Raw genomic sequence first — 24,244 nt, 5'->3', positions numbered from 1 at the left:
AGTGTCCTCTTAGAGCTTTTTTGTTGTATCAGTCCAAGATCCAAGCAATGATTATGTATTACTTTTCTTGTCATACTTCTTTGGTCTTCTTTAATTTAGAATAGTTTTCTAATCTTGTGTGTTTGTTTTCATGTCACTTATATTTTTTGAAAATTCAAAGCCTTTTTTTTTTGCAGAATATTCTTAAATTTATTTGACTAGAAAGTAGTGACACTTTTCAGTTCAGTAAACTGAACTCGTAATAATATATATATATCCCCTCCCCACATAGAATTTTAAGAAACTTGTTTTTGATAAATTGAGAAAAGAAAATACTGCCTTTCATCTTATTCGTGTAATGGCATTGTGCCTGAAATGTCAAGTATCACCACAAAAAACTCTTGCTCTATTGATGTTACTTCATTCCTATCAGCTTTTTAGCATGTGAAAAATCTCACTTCACTTAGCTTAAGTGAAGCCCCATTAGTAATGCATCATTAAAAACAGCATGAACACATTTACTTCAGCTGTTGTTGTAAAACTCAAAATAGCTGGCCTATTGAACTATACAATATCAGGGACAATATATTTTATGTATTTGTATATTTTATGTGACAATATATTATATCACACATATGTACTGTAAATACAGCACATAGTGGGCACTTAAACATTAAATCTTGTTTGAAATCAAAATATCACAATGTCTCATCATAGTATGTCTTCATGTGTTTATCTTTTGCTTCTCCTGAGTACATCTTTAGTTTGAGTAATTTATAGCCATTCCATTTACTGTCGATGTCATTTATGCGTATCTGATTTACTTTGCTATTGGGTCTGAGCCATCACATTTACAAGAATGACTCCCAGATCTTTATCTCTCACATTCCAGAGTGTTCTTATATTTCATTCTTATATTTAATTCTCCCAATTGTCCGGGCCTCAGGTATCTCACTAATCTGTCTTTTTCACCCATTGTGCCCACATACCATTAATTGCCCATCCTTGTCCATTCCTAGCAATATTTGTCTTAACATCTGTTTTACAGGGAAGACTCAGTGTATTATAGCATTTATTTTGTTCCTTCCAATCCAGTTGTCTCATCACTCCCAAATATTTTTCCTGCTAAAAAGTATTGAGTGGCTAGAAAGAAAAAATACCAAACTTTAATTGCTTAGGAATTGAGGCTTTTTTGGTTTAAATTATTTTAGTTGCTAGTCAGCAAAACACTAATGCAAAAATTACATTTAACTGGAATGAAGGTAGAGAAGCTGAAAGCAACTCATCTATTGGGCCAGAATCAGGCAGTGTTCTCTTTTCACTTGTCTGTCTTTTCTTTGTCTAGACTCACCTGGTCTGTTCGCAGATCCTAGATTTTTAGGTCTAAGTTGTCTCTTTGTTTGAGGCAGAGTCTCTTTCTGTTGCCCAGGCTGGAGCACAGTGGCGTGATCTCACCTCACTGCAACCTCTGCCTCCCAGGTTCAAGCAATTCTCCTGCCTCAGCTTCCCGAGTAGCTGGGATTACAGGCACATGCCACCACACACAGCTAATTTTTGAAGTAGAGACAGGATTTCACCATGTTGGCCAGGCTGGTCTCAAACTCCTGACCTCAGATGATCCACCCACCTTGGCCTCCCAAAGTGCTGGGATTACATGTGCAAGCCACCACTCCCGGCCAACTTTTAGGTCTAAGTTTTAACCACATGCTAAGCCTAACCAGGTATCTTTGAATTCTAATTCCAAATTTCCAGAAGAGAGAATCTGATGAGTACAGTATAGTGAACATAGTACCTAGTTAATTTTTAATTTTATATTACCAAATAATTAATTTTTGATAACTGATGAATGTAGGATATGTTTTACTGTGTTAAAATGCATATTGCATTGTGCAGTTTTCTTGAAATATGATTTTTACCATTTACTCATGGATCTCCTGTAGTCTTTATACTTATATCAAACATAAGAATGTACTTTTAATTCAGTGGGAGCTAGGTTCAATAAGCTTATCTACTATTAGTTCTTGTTTTGTTTTTTTCTTCCCAGCATGGGCTTTTAGAATTATTTTGAGGTAAAATTTATATAACATAAGGTTAATCATTTTAAAGTATATAATTCAGAGGCATTTAGTATACTCACAATGTTGTGCAGCTGTCACCTCTGGTTGCAAAATATTTTAATTGCTCCAAAAGGAGATCCTGTACCCATTAAACAGTCATTCCTCAATTCATTCCTCTCACAGCCCTTGCAACCAATTAGTTTTCTCTATAAGTTGCTCATTCTGGGAATTTCATGTTCTGAAATCACAAAATGTGACCTTTTGTGTATGGCTCTTTCATTTAGCATATTATTTAGACTTATCCTCATTATAGCATGTATCAGTACATTATTTCTTTTTATGATTTATAAATTCCATTATATAGCTGTACCACATTTATCCTTTTATTCATTGACAAATATTTGGATTGTTTTCATTCTTTTGGCTATTGTGAATAGTGCTGCTGTGAACGTTTGTGTATATTTGTTTTAGTACCTGTTTTGAGTTCTTGAGAGTATATGCCTAGGAGTGGAATTGCTGGATCATACGGTAATTCTATGTTTAACTTAGTAGAGAATCACCACCACATTGTTTTCTACAGTAGCTGCACTATTTTACATTCTTGACAGCAATGTACAAGTGTTTCAGTTTCTCCACATCCTCACCAACACTTGCTGTTTTCCATTTTTAAATTATGGCCATCCTTAGTAAATATGAAGTAATACCTCATTGTGATTTTGATTTCCATTTCCTGTTGACTAATGATGTGGAGCATCTTTTCATGTGCTTCTTGGCCATTTGTACCTTCTTTGAAGAACTCTTTTTTTAGGTCTTTTGCCCTTTTTAAATTGGGTTATCTTTTGTTAAGTTGTTTGTATTTCCTAGTACTGGACGTTTATCAGGTAAGTGATTTGTAAATATTTTCTCCCATTCTGTAGGTTGTCTTTCTTGATAATATCTTTTAATGTATAAAAGTTTTAAATGTTAATGAAATCCAATTTATTTTTAAATAAATTGGATGTATATTGTTGCTCGTGCTGTTGGCATCATAAATAAGAATTTATTGGCAAAATAAAGGTCATGAAGATTTATCACTTTTTCCTTTATCCCTAGGTTTTATAGGGTTTGCTCTTACATTTAGGTCTTTAATATATTTTTGTATATAGTATGACGTAGAGATCTAAATTCGTTCTTAGGCATGTGGATATTCACCTGTCTCTGCACTATTTATTGCAGAGTATCCTTTTCTCATTAAATGGTCTTGACATCCTTGTTGAAAATCAGTTGGCCATAGATATATGGGCTTATTTCTGGACTGTAAATTCTATTCCATTGATCTGTATATTGTACTTTTGCTAGTACTACACTGTTTTGGTTACTGTAATTTTGTAGTAAGTTTTGAAATCAGAAAGCATAGAGTTCTTTGGTTCTTTCTCCTTTTTCAAGATTCCTTTAGCTACAGAGTTTCCTGCAATTGAATGTGAATTTAAGAATTTTCCTTTCCATTTCTGCAAAAACGGCCAGTTGGATTTTGATAAAAATTACATTGAATCTATAGATCAATTTGGGTAGAAGTTGCCATTTTAAAAATATTTAGCCTTCTGGGCTGGGCGTGGTAACTCACGCCTGTAATCCCAGCACTTTGGGAGGTCGAGGTAGGTGGATCACCTGAAGTCAGGAGTTCAAGACCAGCCTGGCCAACATGGTGAAACCCTGTCTCTACTAAAAATACAAGAACTATCCAGAAGTGGTGGCAGGCGCCTGTAATCCCAGCTACTCGGGAGGCTGAGATAGGAGAATCCCTTGAACCCAGGAGGTGGAGGTGAGCCAAGATCATGCCATTGCACTCCAGCTTAGGGACAAGAGCGAGACTTTATCTCAAAAAAAACAAACAAAAATTTCGCCTTCCAATCCACAAACACAGGATATCTTTTATTTAGATCTTTAGTTATTCTGTCAACACTATTTTGTCATTTTCATTGTACAAGTGTTGTACCTTCTTGGTCAAATTTATTCCTAGCTATTTTATTCTTTTGGATGCTGTTGTAAATGGAATTGTTTTCTTGATTTCATCTTCGGATTGCTCATTGCTAGAGTATAAAAATACAGCTAACTTTTATGTGTTGATCTTGTAACCTGCAACTTTGCTGAATTTTGTATTAACTCTACTAGTTTTTGTTTGTTTGTGGTTTTTTTTGTTTCATTTTTTGAGGCAGAGTCTCATTCTGTTGCCCAGGCTGGAGTGCAGTAGTACAGTATCTGCTGACTGCAACCTCCACCTCCTGGGTTCAAGCAATTCTCCTGCCTCAGCTTCTTGAGTAGCTGGGATTACAGGTGGATGCCACTGCGCCTGGCTACTTTTTGTATTTATAGTAGAGATGGAGTTTCACCATGTTGGCTAGACTGGTCTCGGACTCCTAAGCTCAAGTGATCTGCCCGCCTCAGCCTCCCAAAGTGCTGGCATTACAGGCGTAAGCCCTGTGGCTAGCCAACTCTACTGGTATTTTTTGCTGATTCTTTAGGATTTTCTGCATGTAAGTCATGTAATCTGTAAATAGGGATAATTTTACTTCATTTTTTTCCAACTTGGATATTATTTATTTTTCCTTGCCTACAACTCCAGTGTAATGTTAAATGGAAGTGGCAAAAACAGACATACTCGTTTTGTTCTTGATCTTAGGGGAAAACTGATTCTTTTACCATATTTCATCACAGCTAATAAGTATATTAGCTGTGGATTTTTCATAAATGTCCTTGATCATGTTGAAGAACATACTTTCTGTTCCTAGTTTAAGTGACTTTATCATGAAAGGGTGATGATTTTTGTCAAATGCTTTTTCTACATCAGTTGAGATGATCATATGGTTCCCCCCACCCCCTGCCAATTTATTCTATTAATGTGGCCCATCAGACTAATTGTTTTCCATATTTCAAACTACCCTTGCTTTCTTTGGATAAATCCTACTTGGTCATGATGTATAATCTTTTAATACTCTGCTTGATTTGGTTTGGTAGTATTTTGTTGAAGATTTTAAAAATCTATATATGTAGGGGATATTGGCCTATAGTTTTCACTTTGTGTTTTTAATCTGGCTATGGGGCATTAGGGTAATCACAGCTTCATAGGAAGTGTTTCTCTTCTGTTTTTTAGAAGAGTTTGAGATCAATTATTGTTAATACTTTTTTAAGGGTTTGGCATAATTCTTCAGTGAAAACATCTTGTATTGGGCTTTTTTGTTTTTGTGAGCTTTTGATTACTAGATCAATCTCATTATTTGTTATAGATCTGTTGAGATTTTCCATTTCTTGAATCAGTTTTGGTAGTTGCTATATTTCTAAAAAGTTGTTTATTTCATTTAACTTACCTAATTTGATGGCATACAGTTGTTCATAGTATTCTCTTGTAACCCTTTTTATCTTTATATTTCAGTAGTAATGTGTCTCCTTTCATTCTGATTTTAGTAATTGGAGTCTCCTTTTTTTTTTCCCTTGGTAAATCTAGCTAAAGGTTTGTCAATTTAATCAGTCTTTTCAGATAACCAACTTTTGGTTTTGTTTGAGTCTCCCTATTGTTTTTCTACTTTCTATTTTATCTGCATATTAATTTTTATTATTTCTTTCATTCTGGTAGCTTTAGGTTTAGCTTTGTCTTCTTTTTCTAGTTCCTTAAAGTTGAAATCTTTTTTAATGAAGGCTTTTACAGATGCAGGTTCCCTCTGAAAATCTTTTGGCTGCATCCCATAGGTTTTGGTATCTTGTTCTTTTTGTTCATGTAAAAGTATTTTCTAATTGTAATTTCTTCTTTGTTCCATTAGCTGTTAAAGAATGTGTTGTTTGGCCGGGCACGGTGGCTCACGCCTGTAATTCCAGCACTTTGGGAGGCCAAGGCGGGCAGATCACGAAGTCAGGAGATCAAGACCATCCTGGCTAAGACAGTGAAACCCCGTCTCTACTAAAAATACAAAAAAAAAAAAATTATCCGGGTGTGGTGGCGGGCACCTGTAGTCCTAGCTACTGGGGAGGCTGAGGCAGGAGATGGCTTGAACCCAGGAGGCGGAGCTTGCAGTGAGCTGAGATCACACCACTGCACTCCAGCCTGGGTGACAGTGCGAGACTCCTTCTCAAAAAAAAAAAAAGTTGTTTAATTTTCACATATTTATTAATTTTCCTTTTGTTACTTATTTCTGTTTTCATTCCCTTGTGATCAGAGAACATATTCTGTATTATTTCAGGCCTTTAAAATGTATTTAAACTTATTTTGTGTCCTAACATACAGTGTTTCCTCCAGAATGTTACATGTGCATTTAAAGAGAATGTATATTGTGCTGTTGTTAGATGGAGTGTTCTGTATGTCTGTTTGGTCTAGTCGGTTTACAGTGTTCAAAGTCTCTGTTTTCCTTGGTAATCTTCTGTCTAGTTCTGTTCATTATTGCAGTGGACTATTATCGTCTCCAACTTTTATAGTTGAAATGTTTATTCCTCCCTTCAATTCTGTCAGTTTTTGCCTCATATATTTTGGACTCTTGTTAGGTGCATATATGTTTATAATTATATCTTACTGATGGATTCTCCCTGTTATTGATGTATAATGTCCTTCTATGCTCTTGTAACAGTTTTTGTCTTAAAGTGTATTTTTTCTGATACTAGGATAGCTACTCCGACTGTCTTACTAATTACTATTTATATAGAATATACTTTTCTATTCTTTTACGTTCAACGTATTGTGTCTTTGGTACTGTAGCGATTGTCTTGTAGACTGTGTATAGTTGGATGCTGTTTTTCTCTTTTATCCATTCTACCAGTCTCTGTCTTAATAGATTTCAAATTATTTTCTTAGTCATTACCCTGCAGTTTACAGTTAACATATTTATAATAATCATGTTTTAATTGAAAGCACCTTTTTTTCAAAAGTGTACAAAAACTGCTCATTTACAGCTTCATTTCCCATCCTTGTTATTGTCAGAAATTACATCTTTATATATTTTATGCCCGTTAACATAGACTTGTAATTATTGTTTTATGTACTTCTTAAATCATACGAGGACAAAAAGGAGTTATGAGTAAAAAATGAAGTACTGCTGGCTTATTTGCTTGGCTGTCTTGCTGCCATAACCTTGGTTATTTATTCTTTTGTATGGCTTCAAGTTGCTGTCTAGTGCCCTTTCATTTCAGCTTAGAGAACTTCCTTACTCTCTTTGCCATATCTTGTAGGACATGTATACTAGTGATAAACTCTCTCAACTTTCATTTATCTAAGAGTATCTTAATTTCTCCTTCATTTTTGAAGCGTAGTTTTACCAGACACAGAATTTTTGGTTTGCAGGGTTTTTTTTTTCTTTAAGCACTTTAAATAATATCATTCTACTGCCTTCCAACCTCCATGGTTTCTAAAGATCAAGTAGGCTGTTAATCTTATTGAATATACCTTATATGTGACAGTTGCTTCTTTCTTGTTTTTTCATTCATTCCTCTTTTCTCCTCAGACTGGATAATCTCAACCAGTCTTTAAAAATTCACTGATTACTCCTTCTGACTGCTCATGTCTGCTGGTAACCTCTCTGGTGAAGTTTTCTTTTGGTTTATTGTACTTTTCAATTACAAAATTTCTTTTTAGGGTCTTTTTATAATTTCTGTGTACATATTGATATTCAGTTCAGTGAGTCATCATTCTCCTGGTTTCCTTTAGTTCTTTGTTCATGGTTTCCTTTAGCTCTTTGTGATTTTTTAAAAAAATCTTTTGATTTAAAGTCTTTGTCTAGTAAATGCAATGACTGGGCTTCATTGTGGGCAGTTTCTCTAAATTTCTTTTTTTCCTGTAATAAATCTACTTACTTGTTTCTTTGTATGCCTCTTTTTTGTTGAAAATAAAGACATTTAAAAGATTATAATATGGCAACCCTGGAAATGAAATTCTTTCCCCTCACCAGGGTTTGCTTTTGCTGTGTGTTGGTTATGTTGTTTGCTTGTTTAGAGAGTTCTGTAAACTATTTTTGTGAAGTCTGTATTCTTTGTCTTTTGCTGCCACTGAAGTCTGTTCTATTCACTTGGTGGTGATTTGTTAGTTTCTTTAAATATCTGGAGCCAAAGGAAAAACAACACTTTCCAAGTCTTGTGGGTGAAACAAAGGCAAGCCCGTATACTTTTCCTTCAGAGAGCCAAAAGGCAGGTTGAAATCCATGACCACAGTTCTTTCAGAATAAGGTTCATACTGCTCTCTGGCACTCGTGTAACCTGCACCCACAGTGCAGGCTACTGTCCTCATGATTGTCACTAATCTCGGGTATAGGGAATGGTAGGTAATTTAAAGCTTTCTTCACCAAGACTACTTCTGGTTGTAATTTTTTAATAGATTACGGAGTTCTGCAAATGTTGATTCTGACCCTTCTGGCAGCTCATTAGTCGCTGGAATTCTCTTCTCCACCACTTTTGGTGACATCACTCCCCATGGACATATTTATCAAATTTATGGATTCTTTACACACCTTGCATCTCTGTTACCCTTTGTAATCTATTTTAATAATGACTTAAATAATTATGTCATCCTGAAGGTGTAGGGGAACAGGCAGTGAAACCCTAGTTTTGTATCTGTTAGCAACTCAAATAAAACTTAGGCCATTCTAAAACTTCAGATATCAGTAATATTCTGGGTTACTTAAGGGGTAGTGACCTTTTCTAATGAAAGGGAAAAAAGGTAATTAAAAGGCAATATTATTTTATTTTTTGTTTTTTATTATTATTATTATTTTTTTGAGATGGAGACTTGCTCTGTCGCCCGGGCTGGAGTGCAGTGGCATGATCTCGGCACACTGCAACCCCTGCCTCCTGGGTTCAAGCAATTCTCCTGCCTCAGCCTCCCAAGTAGCTGGGACTACAGGCGCCTGCCAGCACGCCCAGCTAATTTTTTTTGTATTTTTAGTAGAGACGGTGTTTCACCGTGTTATCCAGGATGGTCTCAATCTCCTGACCTCGTGATCCCCCCGCCTCGGCCTCCCAAAGTGCTGGGATTACAGGCATGAGCTACCGTGGCTGGCCAAAAAGCAACATTATTTTAAATTACTAAAATTTTATATTTAGTTTGGAAATGTTGGGATTGGTTTCTAATCCCTTTATTGCTTGGAGGTCCAGGATAGATACTTTGGGTGATTTAAGGCCACATAAAACTTGGATAATTCACAGCTGGATAATTTAGTCTGTGTTTTTGTTCTTTGAAATCACTGTTAATAGTGAGTAAAGGGCAAGATTTTAGTGTGGGTAGTTAAGGGCCTTATAATCTCCATTTAACAAATAATAATAAATGTTTATCACTGTGGAAGGGGTTTCCCAACCTCAGCATTATTGACATTTGAGGCTATTAAATTCTTTGTTGTTAGAGGCTATCCTGTGCATTCTAGTGTGTTTAACAGCATTCCTGGCCTCTGCCTGTTAGATAGCCCTCCTCCAATTTTGACAACCAAAAATATCTCTAGGCATTACCAAGTGTTCCCTGAGATGCATGCTGCCCCCAGCTGAGAACCACTGTTATTATGTGAAGAACCCTGGGGATGGAAAGGTACTGCTATGACTTTTACTGAGTGGTGATAGAGCTATAGATAAAGTGCTACAGGAGTTCAAAGGGAAAAAAATTGCATCTAATTGGAGATAGCAGGGAATGTGTCAATGAGGAAGAAATGTTTCAACTGGGGCATATAGATAGACGTGGAGTAATAAGAATTCTGTAAAAGAATACTTTCACAAAGTCAGGATAAATGTTATCTAGAGAACAATGAGGTTTAGTTATTTTGAGGTAAGATTACAGGTGTGAGCTACCATGCCTGGCTTAAAATTGGGTAATTTTTGTTGATTTATCTTCAAGTTCAGTTATTATTATTGTTGTTATTTTGGTCATCTTTATCTTGCTATTGAGCCCGTTTGGTGAGTTGTTTCTGTCACTGTATTTCTTCGTTCTGAAATTTCTATTCATTTATTTATTTATATATTTTTTATTTATTTATTTTTGAGGAGTCTCGCTCTGTCACCTAGGGTGGAGTGCAGTGGTGTGATCTCGGCCCACTGCAGCCTCTGCCTCCTGGGTTCAAGTGATTCTCCTGCCTTAGCCTCCTAAGTGGCTGAGATTACAGGCGCCCACCACCACGCCTAGCTAATTTTTGTATTTTTAGTAGAGGTGGGGTTTCAACATGTTGGCCAGGCTTGTCTCAAACTCCTGACCTCAAGTGATCCACCCACTTCAGCTTCCCAAAGTGCTGGGATTACAGGCGGGAGCCACCACTCCCGGCCTAAAATTTCCATTTAGTTATTCCTTATATATTCTATTTCTTTGCTGAAACTTCCTATTTTTTCATGTTTCAAGTGTGTTTGTAATTGCACATTGAAGTATTTTATAATAACTGCTTTAAAGTCCTGTTCAATAATTCCATAATTGCCACCATTGAGTTAGTGTCTGTTAAATGTCATTTATCATTCAAGTTGACCTTTTTCTTGGTTTTTGATGTGAGGGATTTTTGTTTTATTATTGTATCATAGACACTTTGGATATCACGTTCAGAGACTTTGGAATATTACTAAAATCTATTTTAGCAGGCCTCCTCTGACGTTGCACCAGCAGGGGAGGAGGGCTGCAAGGTGGGAGTGGAAGTTAAGACTCCCCGTTGGCTTCCACTGGCCTTCACTGATAATAATAGCATGGTGGGGTAGGTAGGACATCTCTTACCTAGGATTGGTGGTGGAAGTTTAGGCTCTCTACTCAGCCTCTGCTGACACTCCAGAAAGGGTAAAGAACTCCTTGTTACTGATTGGCAGAGGTAGAAGTGTAGGCTTTCAAGTTGGCCTCCACTGACAAGAGTGAGGAGGGATTCCATGCTCTGTGGCTTGAGGAGGGCAATTATAGTCAAAAAGGTTTTGTTTTGCTAGGCTGTACCTCTTCTAATCCTTTCACTAGGGAAAGCAGACTTCTTGTTGCTGTTGTTGTTGGGTTTTATTTTTTTGTTTTTGTTAGTTTTGGGTGTGGTGGTGGTGGTAGTCTTGTTGTTTTTGCCTTTGCTCATTAGTATTTCTGGGTTGCAGGCCTCTCCAATGCCCAGTCACAATATGAGCCTCTCCCTGCCCCCTCAAAAATCAGGGAACTTACTGTCATGTCGTTCTTCAAGTTCTAAGTCATTAGCCAGTTCACCTTCTTCTCTCTACCATTCACAGAATACTTATGTTTGGTTTTTTTTACATGTTAGGTTCAGGGTTTTTAGCTGTATTTAGTGGGAGAGTAGGGAGAAATAAGTCTATTCATTTTGTCTGGAGCTGAATGTCCTAAATGGTTTAAAATAGAAAATAGTCCACTAAGAACTTACTTTTTTAAAATGCTCAAAAAATATTTTATTCTTAAAAATATTTTACCACTATAAATTTGTAACTAAATTGTACATAAGATTAAGCACATTTATTGTTATAGATATATATGGGTTTTTTGTTTGGTTGGTTGGGGTTTTTTTTGGGAGACAGGGTCTTGCTCTCTTGCCTTGACCTCCCAGGCTCAGGTGATCCCCCTGCCTCAGCCTCCCGAGTAGCTGGGGCTACAGGTGCATGCCACCATGCCCAGCTAAGTTTTTGTTTATTATTTGTAGAGACAGAGTCTCCCTATGTTGCCCAGGCTAGGCTCAAACTCCTGGGCCAAGCAGCTCTCCCACCTTGGCCCCCCAGAGTGCTGGGATTACAAACATGAGCCACTGTGCCCAGCCATGTGGATATATATGTGTTTATTAAAGTATGTATATTTCTTTATTCTCTTAGGGTTATGTACCGAAGGACTCTACCGTGTTAGCGGGAACAAAACTGACCAAGACAATATTCAAAAGCAGTTTGATCAAGGTAAGAAGATAATTATGTGAAATAAAATTGTGTTTTATGTTTTACTTATTAGAATTCATGGTGAGAAGATTGATTTTCATTTGAAAACTTCATAAGGATATGGATGTTGAGGAGAGAGGATTTTGAAGTGGGATTAGAAGCACTAAGTAGAATAGATACCACAGTAAAGGTACAAAACAGCTAGGGAAAGTCTATTTTCTTTACACTAGCAAGGAAGTCACTGATTACTTTTAGAACCTTTGAATTAAGGGGCCTCAGTACTAGGGATTTGTAAGAGGAAGCAGATGATATGAACTTTTAAAAATACAATTGCAATAGAAGAAAAGATTGAAAACAAGAGGCAATTGAGTCAAGAAAATACAATATTGTATATATTTTTAATGTAAGTATGAAGACAGAAGAGGATTTAGTAAATAAGAAAGGAGGTACTGGAAAAGTATTGAAGCAAAGTCCATCAGGCCCAGAAGGAATGGAATGCAGCAGAATAAATTTTGTTTTTGAAATAACAAGAAACTCTCTCTTACCCTAAGACTGAAGGGAATACTATAAAATATTTTGATGTAAGATTAGGTATTTTATGGCCCATATACTCTGAGTTTCTTCCCAAATTTCATATTCCTAATACATTAAACAATCTCACAAGTAAAAGACTGTGACTGTACCTATATAAATCCATCACCAGAGTTAGAAAAGCAATAATTTGACTTCTGATTGACATCTTAGCCATTAGGAGTAAAAAAAGCCAAATTTTCTACTCAGTAAACTCTATGTGCGATTAAAGATTTAAATGTAAAAAATGAAAAACGTAAGTACCAGAGAGAAAAATGAGTGAATATTTTTATAGTCTTAGAGTAAAGAAAAGCCTAAACTTGATATGAAACCTAGAAAGCTTGAACACAAGTTAATAGACTGGACTGTGTACATGCTAAAATTTTACAAAAATGTAAAAATTCTGTATGACATGTGGCTAAAACAGAGTATGACATACCTAGCTTAAGTAATTCCCATCAGAAGAGAGCAACCAATAAATAAATGAAAATATGCTTAGCTTCTATTAATGATAAAAATTAAAAGATTATATTTGTTTGTTTTATTTGAATGAAAAGAATTGTTAGTAGAGCGTAGGTAAGCATGTATCTTGTACACTGTTGGTTGTAGGTGCCTTTTGAGAGGCAGTTTGTGAATATCAGGATTCAGATAGCTTTGCTAGAGAAATTCCACTTCTAGGAATTTGTTATAGAAGTCTTTGCATAAGCATGCCAAGATATACTTACAAGGCTCTTCCTTGCAGTATTGTTTTTTTTTAAAGGGGTGTTGGGGGGATACCACTCGGGTCTCATAAGTAGAATGAATACTAAGAAGCCACATAAAATAAAGATTTATGCCTGTTGAAATGTCAAAACGTCAGTTGTTGTGTGTGTGTGACTGTGTGTTTACAAAAACACACCTTGTTGCCAAAAAGTATTGTATAGTCTAGTATCCCATTTTTTAAAAATATTGCCCGGTCACAGTGACTGACGCCTGTAATCCTAGCACTTTGGGAGGCCAAGGTGGGCAAAATGCCTGAGCTCAGGAGTTCGAGACCAGCCTGGGCAACATAGTGAAACCCCATCTGTACTAAAATGCAAAAAATTAGCCGGACATGGTGGCGCACACCTGTAATCCCAGCTACTTGGGAGGCTGAGGCAGGAGAATCACTTGAACCCAGGAGGGGGAGGTTACAGGGAGCTGAGATCGTACCATTGCACTCCAGCCTGGGTGACAGAGCGAGACTGCATCTAAAAAAAAAAAAAAAATTCTTTCTCTCTCTCTGTATATATAGTGTTTTAAAAACTGTGTAGACTTAATGATATTAAATTGGTAGAAGTTAACTTCCAGTAATGAATGCATTTTTGTAGTTAATACCAAGGCTCTTGAGTTTGACTTTCTTGTTTTATTTTCTGGTCCTGCCACTACTGCCACTATTTTTGTGTCTCTGGCAAGTTAATCTTTCTAAATCTCAATTTCTTCATGTCTAGTATGGGAATGATGAGAGTAACTATAAGGATAATGGGATAATGCATATGAAGAGTTTTCTGTCCGAGCACCATATTAAATGTTCATTGGGTAGCTATTACTACAAAGAATGTAGCCTAAGGAAATAAGCTTATATGTATTAAAGCATAGCATCATATCATTTTCATATTATTGTAATATATTTAAATGAAATAAATCTAAATGTTCAGTAATAGAATATTATGTAAATTGTATAATCTAAGGAAATATTTCACAGCCATTAAAATTGTTTATGTAGGGCAAAATGTTAACAATTGATTTGGCAATTTTTTTAATGAACAGAGAAAGGCTGAAAGGAAACATGCTAAACTGTAAGCAGTGCTTGTCTAGGTGATGGGGAAATTTTTTTTCTTTTTGCTGGCCCATTTTTTATATTAAAGTGATTTACTGATAGCAAATTAACCTTATAATACACTTTTAGTATGTTCTAGTCTTGATTTTTTTAGTCGGAACTTCACCAACTATTTAAATTTAAACTGTTTTACATGAAATTTTAAACTGTAAGCTTAAAAAGTCCAAATGAGAATTTATACAAATTGAGTATCTCTTATTCAAAATTCTTGGGACCCAGAAGTATTTCAGATTTCAGATTTTTTTCAAATTTTGGAATATGTGTATTTTACTTGGCGTTTATGCCAGATATGAAATGTTCCAGTGAACAAGTTTCAGATCCACCTGTATGCATATTTCTTTTTTCTTTCTAGTTATTTATTGGCCTCTTTTTTTTTTCCCCCTCCTCCAAAGAAATAGGGTCTCACTATGTTGCCCAGGCTAGACTTAAACTCCTGGGCTCAAGTGATCTTCTCACCTTAGTTTCCTGAGTAGCTGGGACTATAGGTACGCACCACCTCACCTGCCTTTTGTGGCCTCTTTTAAATAGCTGTATAAACCAAAAAAAGATAAGTATTATTAAAGTTCCTCAATATACTAATAAACCTAACAGCATTTTTAAAATTTTAACAGAAAAGACTTATTGCTTGGTTGTCTTTTCCCAAATCCATGTAGTTTGTCAGCCTAAAAAGAAAAGTGGGGCTGGGCGCCATGGCTCACACCTGTAATTTCAGCACTTTGGGAGGCTGAGGCAGGTGGATCACCTGAGGTCAGAAGTTCGAGACCAGCCTGGCCAACATGGTGAAACCCCTTCTCTACTAAAAATATAAAAAATTAGCTGGGTGTGGTGACGGTCGCCTGTAATCCCAGCTACTCAGGAGGCTGAGGCAGGAGAATCACTTGAACCCGGGAGGTAGAGGTTGCAGTGAGGTGTACTCCAGCCAGGGCAACAAAAGCAAAATTCAGTCTCAAAAAAAAAAAGAAAAAGAAAAGTGGCCCACGACTTAAAGTTATCTTTTGATCTAAAAGTAACCGTTTAGCTTACTTCTATAATAAAGTTTTATTATGTAATTTAAAATGTTAATTTTTGTCTTGTAGATCATAGTATCAATCTGGTGTCAATGGAAGTAACAGTAAATGCTGTAGCTGGAGCCCTTAAAGCTTTCTTTGCAGATCTGCCAGATCCTTTAATTCCATATTCTCTTCATCCGGAGCTATTGGAAGCAGCAAGTAAGTATAAACCTCCTTTTTATGAGAGGGTTGATAGTGGCAGTTTTTGGATATCGATTGCTAAGTGTTAAAATCGTCATGTGCTAGAATATGTAGCTAATAAAAATTAACTTACTAGAACTCTATTTCTTAAAGGTATTTTCCTCTAAATTAAAATCAGAATCCCTGAAGATGGCCTCTAGGAATATTCTGTTTTAGTTAGCCCCCTAGGTGACTTAAATGCTCCTAGAAATTAGATCATTATACTAGAAGTTTGAGGTTTGTGTTTTTAATTCAAACTTAAGGGCATTGTAAGAAAAATAAATTCTTCAAATTGTAAGTCAAAGAAATTTACTTTGGCATTGTCTACCTGTTTTATGTTGCTGTAACAGAATATTACAGACTGCATAATTTATAAAGTAATTTATTTCTTACAGTTCTAGAGGCTAGTAAGTTCAGGGTCAAGGAGGCCTCATCGGGTGAGGGCCTTTTTGCAAAGGCATTCCATGCCCAAAGGTGGAAGGGCAAGAGAGCACACTCAGAGAGTAAGAGACAGGAAGGGACCTGAACTTACTCTTTTATCAGGAATTCATTCCCAAAATAGCTAACTCACTTAAGAGGTAACAGTGTTAATCTGTTCACAAGGACAAAACCCTCATGATATAGTCACCTCTTAAAGATCCCACCCCTCAACACTGTTGCCTTGGGGATTAAGTTTCCCACACAAGAACTTTGGGGGAAACATTCAAACCATAGCAGACCACGTGTTGTAAGTCATTTTGGGAAAGAACATGATATTTATTTAGTATTTATTCCTACTTTGACATCTTTCATTCAGATGTTTCCACTAAACAGATATTCATTTATCCGGAAAATGAGACCTAAAGTCTGTTTGGGCATCATTTTCATTCATGTGATTTCTCAGTGACAAAAAAATTAACATAATTGCTAAATACTTCTGTCTACTATTTCCTTTTGGTTGCAAGTCCTCAAGTTCTTTTAGGTGAGACTACTTTGTACAGTTCTGATTATAAGTTCTCAGTGATTTTTTTTTTTTAATTCAGTATATTGTCACAAGGTATAGTATTGTCACAAGGTATAGTTGCCTTATACATACTCTCAGGTAAAGTGGGAAAATGGTTTAATTGATAGTTTAGATGTTCTTATCTATTGACCATTAATAGGAACCTCAGAACTGTCCTACTTAGGAAATTTTTGAGGACCGATTTAGAAGTAATGTGTAACAAATGAAATTTTGTTAGTAATTGGTTTTGCTACCATAATGATGTGGTATGCACACTGGTCTCCAAAATAAAGAAGAGGAAGAAAGCACCCTCTATCTCATTTATTTCAGGGCCACATTTTAGTTACTCTGTTTCATAATTGCGTAGATGTGGAGAGTAAGTTAAATACTTAAACTACCTGTAAAGGAAAATCTCTGATAAGCAAAATGGATTACAAGTAATTGTAGTATAGACAAATCTATAGCCCAAGGGCCATATTTAGGCTATCGCCAGTTTTGGGCAGACTTTTGAGCTGAGAATCGTTTTTACACCAAGAGAAAAGAAAATTTCATGACACATTAAAATTACATGAAATTCAAATTTCAGAAGTTTTATTGGAGTATAGCCACTCCCATTTGTTATGCCTCTTACTGCTTTTGTGCTACAACACGGGGTTGAGTAAGTGTGCCCACAAAGCCTAAAATAGTTACTCTCTGTAGCATAAATGTTAAGAGCCTAACAGATTTGTAAGTAATTAATTATAAATCAGTATCTAGTTACGTAAATTGCTAATATACCATTTCCCATTTTGTCAATGCTGAGTCACTTTGGTCTTCAGTGATTAGCTTTCCTTATAAAAAGGCTATAGTAATAAATGATAACATTAATAGAAATAGGTAATGTTAGTTGAAGTGATTTCTTAATTTACATAATTTAGCAGGTTCTTTTGAACAGGGATCTCCAACCCCTAGGCCACACAGCCTGGCTTATTAGGAACCAGGCCTCACAGCAGAAGGTGAGCAGTTGGGTAAGGGAAGCTGAGCTCCACCTTCTGTCAGATCAGGAGCAGCATTAGATTCTCATAGGAGTGGGAACCCTATTGTGAACTGCGCATGTGGGGGATCTAGGTTGTGCACTTCTTATAATCTAATGGTAAATGTAATGCACTTGAATCATCCTCAAACCATCCCCCCACCCATCTGTGAAAAAACTGTCTTCCACAAAACTGGTCCCTGGTGCCAGAAAGGCTGGGGACTGCTGCTTTAGACCATTTTCTTTGATTTTGTTTACCTATCCTAATATGCTTTAAACACATTCTTGATTGTTACAGTAAATATAGCAGGAAGCTTTATCAAATATTTTTAAATGTGTTTTACACAAACTCTTCACTTTTAATTTTACAGAAATCCCGGATAAAACAGAACGTCTTCATGCCTTGAAAGAAATTGTTAAGAAATTTCATCCTGTAAACTATGATGTATTCAGATATGTGATAACACATCTAAACAGGTATTTTTTTTTTTTTTTTTTAGGGATTTTTGGCAAATAAAATGCACTACACATTTCAAACATGTAAACTTTATAAATTGGGTAATTATCAGATAGAAAAGGGGACTCAGACTAAACATACAGTTGAATTTTGGTTTTCTAATTTATATCTAAAAAGATGTGATTAGTATTGTAAATGATTATATAAATAGTAAGTGTGGTGAGTATATTTTCTTTTTTACCACATTCTCTGTAGGATCTTAGAATTTTAGATATGAAATGACACTTAGATAATTAACCAGATTGACCTATTTGGAGTTGAAACAGGGTTTGGTTTGAAAAATTACTAGTTCTGTGACCTTGGGTAAATGACTTATTCTTGCTAAGTCTTGATTGTCTCAACTACAAACATGAGAATAACAGCACTTCACAAAGTTGTTCTGAGGACTGAATGGAACTGTTAGCATGTGTGCTAATTTTTTCAAAAGTCTTCTCATAATATTTTCTACTGACATTTTAGTGAACTGTATTTTTTTTAAAACTAATAGTATCAACGCCCAAACCAAGTACATTTCAGCCTGTACCTCCTAAAAGAGGATTAACCGATGTTTAAAGCTTACTTTTTACTAGCAATGTGGTATAAAACCGTGTTAACATTTCTTATAACCTTTCCCTGAGAAAATACCATGGAAACACGGTGAAACCCCATCTCCACTAAAAATACAAAAATTAGCTGGGTGTGGTGGTGAGCGTCTGTAATCCTAGCTACTCAGGAGGCTTGGGGTGGGAGAATTGCTTGAGCCCGGGAGGCAGAGGTTGCAGTAAGCCGAGATCATGCCATTGCACTCCAGCCTGGCCGACAGAGCAAGACTCTGTCTCAAAAAAAAAAAAAAAAAAAAAAGATTGTTTTGTGGAATGCTAGCAACCAGTGTTTGTTTTTTTTTTTTTTTTTTTGAGATGGAGTCTCACTCTGTCACCAGGCTGCCACGATCTCAGCTCACTGCAACCTCCACCTCCTGGGTTCAAGCAGTTCTCTTGCCTCAGCTTCCCGAGTAGCTGGGATTACAGATGCATACCACCACACCCAGCTAAATTTAGTATTTTTAGTAGAGACAGGGTTTCACCATGTTGACCAGGATGGTCTCGATCTCTTGACCTTGTGATCTGCCCTCCTCAGCCTCCCAAAGTGCTGGAGTTACAGACGTGAGCCACCGCTCCTGCTGCAACCGGGTTTTTTGAAAGTTAAAAATTCTCCCTGGATGTGGTGGCTCAACACTTTGGGAGGCTGGAGGATCTCTTGAGGCCAGGAGTTTGAGACCAGTCTGAGCAACATAGTGAGACTTGATTCTCCAAAAAAAAAAGGAAGGGAAGAGAAAGAAAAAGAAAAGGGAGAGATAAAAAAGAGAGGGAGGGAGGGAGGAAGGAAGGGAAAATTAGCCTGACATTAGTGTCAAACGCCTGTGGTAGTAATTTTTCCAAAGCTGGTTGAGAGAGAGAGCATACTCTGGTTTATCTTTACATCTCTCATAGTAGTCAAAGAAGTTACATATACAATTAGAATTTGTTGTTTCTGTTGCCAAAAACTCACTACAATTTGTCACATCAGGAAAGGTTTTTTGTTGTTGTTTTTGAGACGGAGTTTCACTTCACTCTTGTTGCCCAGGCTGGAGTGTAATGGCGCGATCTCCACTCACCACAACCCCCGCCTCCCAGGTTCAAGCGATTCTCCTGCCTCAGCCTTCCAAGTAGCTGGAATTACAGGCTGTGTCACTACGCCTGGCTAATTTTGTATTTTTAGTAGAGATGGGGTTTCTCCATGTTAGTCCTGCTGGTCTCGAACTCCCAACCTCAGGTGATCCACCTGCCTCAGCCTCCCGGTGTGCTGGGATTACAGGTGTGAGCCACTGCACCTGGCCCAGAAAAAGTTTTTTACATACGAATTAAAGATGCTTCTTTATGCAAATTTTTAAACCCCAGGTTTGAAGTAGGATAAAAGGTAACGTTAAATCTGAGATCATTTCTAGCTCTGGAAATTCTGTGATTGTAATGAGTTTTGATTTCTAAATGTTTTTTCCTTTCATAATTTCAGGGTTAGTCAGCAAAATAAAATCAACCTAATGACAGCAGACAACTTATCCATCTGTTTTTGGCCAACCTTGATGAGACCTGATTTTGAAAATCGAGAGTTTCTGTCTACTACTAAGATTCATCAATCTGTTGTTGAAACATTCATTCAACAGTGTCAGTTTTTCTTTTACAATGGAGAAATTGTAGAAACGACAAACATTGTGGCTCCTCCACCACCTTCAAACCCAGGACAGTTGGTGGAACCAATGGTACCACTTCAGTTGCCACCACCATTGCAACCTCAGCTGATACAACCACAATTACAAACGGATCCTCTCGGTATTATATGAATAGGAGGTGATTGCAGACAGGCTGGATTTGGACAAAAAGCAAATCTAGACATGCATGTTTCAGGGTTCAGTAGTATACTTCATGTTTCATACAGATAAGTCACATTCAAAATTACATTTTCTCTTTGAACTAGATGGTATTCCTTATTCACTTACATTACAAATCTAAGACCATGTGATAAGCATGACTGGAGAGGTTTAATTTTTATAAACAAAAATAGCTATAAAATACAAAGCTGCTGCTGCATGCAACCTTATCGCAATCAGTATATATCATTCCTGTGGCAATTTCTGTCACATTATATTGTGAATAAAATTTTTCTATAGAAATTAAATGATTTAAAAACTCACCTATATGAAACATTTAATGCTTTTCAGCCTGCTTTCTGGCTGATTTTGTTATTTGATATGCTAATTTGGGCAATGTAATTTACATTCTGGCAGTCAGTGTAGATAACTAAAAGCCCAGTTAAGTATTTTATAATTTCAGGCTACTGAGGCCATGCTTGGGATGTTGTTTGAAAGAAAAAAAATACACTTGACATATTTCACATTTCTGTACCTTCATCTATACTTCCAAGTAAACATGTGGATGATTTGATGAGGGATAAATGAACCTATTTCTTTTACACACATACCAAGGACATGCTTGTGGCTAAAGTGAGTTGATAATGTTGTGCAAAGGATAGTTGTCACCAACTCATTTCTTTATGGTCCATAATGAAATAAACATTTTGTATACTGTTAATTCTGTAAACAGATGCATGTTCAAAAGATCTATGATGGTCTTGTAATCTTAATCTAATATATTTTAGATATTTTAATTTTTTCCCTCTTGGGGAACACATTTAGTATAGTGTAGAAAATACTTCATTACATTTTCATATAAGGTTATATAACTTTTCATACATAAACATGAAATTTGTTGTAGAAAATTCTTTAAACCAAACATTTAAATCTAGGACTTCAATTTAATTTGTTTCTTGAATCTATTTTTATGTGGCCCTTAAAAACATATCCAAAAAACCCATTGCTAATATAGCAATAAAAATACTTTGGGTACTGACAGACTCTTTGGAGTGTTTATATTACAAATTTGTATTCATGTTCTTTTCTGTGATGCGTTGTACTAAAATCCAAAATGGCTTTTGCACCATTTTTAAGCCAGTTTTTCCTTTGATGTTGGTACCAGAATTACTATAAATGACTGCTGCTTTTGGGGGTAAACATTTTGTTAGTGAAGATAAAACCAGAACACTAAATTATGGATAAAATTTTCAGAATAGGTGGCACAGGTAAATTTCACTAGGTTATATTTTGTGTAGTAAAGAAAAAAATTCTTTGGTCAATGTTATCTTAATTCAGACTACAATTTTAAGATTATCTTATATGTATTATAGTGAATAGATTTTCAGATTCAAGGCTCCTAAGAGTTTGATTTGCTCTGTTTTTTCCTAAAATAAATATTGTCTTTCCCAACTGTTAAGTTCTAGGTATTGTACTTCCAATTTTAACTTCAGAACCAAGATGTTGGCATGAACCAGGCTGCTGTTGAAGTACATGTATATTATAAATTATCTTATTTGTGTTATGCTCTTACATGTTATCTTTTCTAAGAAAACAAAGTCCCTATTATTCCTATTGCAAAGCACACAGGAATTAAGAAAGTACAGTAATTTTTAAAAAAAAAATCCGGTAAATGTAGTATTCTTAACCTGTTCTATATTACTTATACTTATTGTCTATATAGCTTTAATTTATAGTTGTCAGTTTAACTATTGGCATGTCTGGCAAAGAAAATTAAACTTTAAGAGTTTTATAAACTTTCTAGGTTGCTAAAGAATTTATTTTTCTACTATATATGGTATAGACAAAGCATCAAACTATGTACAGGAAAAAAGCCTATTTCTATTGGAAGTGGGCTGAAAAGAGAGTTTTCAAAACTTCGTGTCTTCAGTTCATTCTGTCATAACTTTGCTATTGTAATATGTGAATACCAGTTTATTTAAGCTATTCTCTTTTATACTGTATTAATTTAATGTTCATCTGCATTTAGTACCATTTTTGTTACTAAAACTGGCATTTACCATTTTTCACATTAACCTACCTTGCACCTTCTCCCAAACTTATCTCCACTTTTCTATGCATTCTATCATTGATTTGACACACTTCATAGTGAGTCATTTAAATATTCTACATTTGGTTCAATTAACCAGTAGGTTACAGTTATTGAAAATTAAAGTACAGTTTAAAGCTCAGTCTGTTACACTGAATTGTGTTTGTTTTTGCCAAGGATTTAAATATGTTTTTAAATATTAGAAATATCTAAGAACAGAATAACATAATTAAACTTTTTTCTGGTAAGTTACTGGAAGGTTTCACTGTTTAGGGACCTATCATCTGAGACTTCGTAAAGGATTAAAATAGGAGGATAGTCTCATAATTGTGAGTAAACATCAAGGCATTATATTTTACAATAATAAAATTTCATCTACACACACGTTGCCATTGTTTCATTTAAGGTTCAGTGCTTATAGTTACTACAATATTGGACCTAACAGGATCTAGATTAGCAGTATAAAGAAGCATAGTGGTACTCGGTTTCACACTTTCAGTAGATTTATTAGAAGTCAAATTCTATTCAACAGACACTTCTTAGGATATACAACTAATTTAAGAATAAAATTCCAGACACAATATATTTTTTTTTAAATGGTATTTGTTAGTAGTGCTTCCCCTTAACATTTACAGTGTAAATACTGCAGGTAACAGCAATCTAAGTCAAAAAGCAGCTTTTTTTCCCATACTGTATGTAAATAATGTAGACCTGGGTATTTTTGTTTGTTTGGGTTTTTCTTTTTTTTTTTTTAAGGTACTGGAATCTAATTAATAATATCTCTTAGATATAAACAAAAGGGAACAATTGGAATGAGAATTTAGGCCTTAGCTTCCATGGTGATTTTTAGTTTTTTATACAGTAATAATTGTGATGCTATTTGTCAACTGGATATAAATATATATATAATTTTTAAAAGTCAAAAGTGCTTTTGTTTCTTTGTTTAATGTAATTTTTGTGCTTCACCCACAGGATGCTGCAGTAAATTAAATTTCAATTAAGCTTCTGATGTATAAAGAATGCTATGAATAAAACATTAAGAAGCTGTGTAATTTTAAGTTATAGTTGCCTCTATTTTTACCATTTCATTGGTAAAAATTAGCTAATTTTTTCAAGTGAAATATGAAAAATAAAAATATAAATTTATCAATATGATGGAAATTTTATAAGGAGATGTATTATTGAGTTTTCACTGTACCTGGAAAGGAGATTCAAAATTTTTTCTGGGGGTGTATATAAGTGAAAATCTGATTTTTTTAATTGTCAGGAAAACAAGATAATGCACAGATTTCTGAGACTCAGATCTTACCTGGATGTGATTTTTGAGCTGGGGATAGACATGCTTTGGAGCCACTGGAAATATTTTGAAAACTATTCTAGTTACAGCACAGCTGCTAATGTTAAAGAATATATTTATGTGTTCATGGTTTGTGACTATTAGGCCAAATTTTATGGCATGTGTTGTCAATCTGGATCTGGTGAGGTCTGTTTGACGTGAATCTTTGTGTTATCTTGAATTTAATAGTTTCAAGGTACTTAAATTCTTAGACTTAACAGTTTCTAATTTGTTTCAATGCATATGGGACATGCTTGATTTTTTTTTACCGTATTAGGACTCGAAGTTCTTAGCCTTTTCAGGTTATCAAATACCTGAAAGTAAAATTTTCTAAGATTTGATAAGGGAAGGTACTATTCAAATCATTTTCTTAGGATAGCATCTTTACATACGATGAGAGGATTGTACAAGCATTAATC

General features: G+C 35.5%; 1 protein-coding gene across 3 annotated transcripts in view; it reads left to right on the top strand.

Moving 5' to 3' along the window:
* The window catches only part of ARHGAP5 (Rho GTPase activating protein 5), a 72,225-nt gene extending 48,678 nt beyond the window's left edge, over positions 1-23,547 (top strand). For all 3 annotated transcript variants that reach the window (XM_011999520.1, XM_011999521.1, XM_011999519.1), the window contains 4 exons: positions 11,793-11,870; positions 15,354-15,485; positions 17,872-17,977; positions 20,046-23,547. In XM_011999520.1, coding sequence (XP_011854910.1) covers positions 11,793-11,870; positions 15,354-15,485; positions 17,872-17,977; positions 20,046-20,373 — 644 coding nt within the window. In that variant the 3' untranslated portion in view covers positions 20,374-23,547. The remainder of the gene's footprint in view (positions 1-11,792; positions 11,871-15,353; positions 15,486-17,871; positions 17,978-20,045) is intronic.
* Positions 23,548-24,244: the final 697 nt, after the last annotated feature.

Source organism: Mandrillus leucophaeus, unplaced genomic scaffold, assembly GCF_000951045.1.
Source record: "Mandrillus leucophaeus isolate KB7577 unplaced genomic scaffold, Mleu.le_1.0 Scaffold596, whole genome shotgun sequence".
NCBI lineage: Eukaryota > Metazoa > Chordata > Mammalia > Primates > Cercopithecidae > Mandrillus > Mandrillus leucophaeus.
Note: the sequence above shows the minus strand (reverse complement) of the source record. Positions and strands in the feature narration are given on the sequence as shown.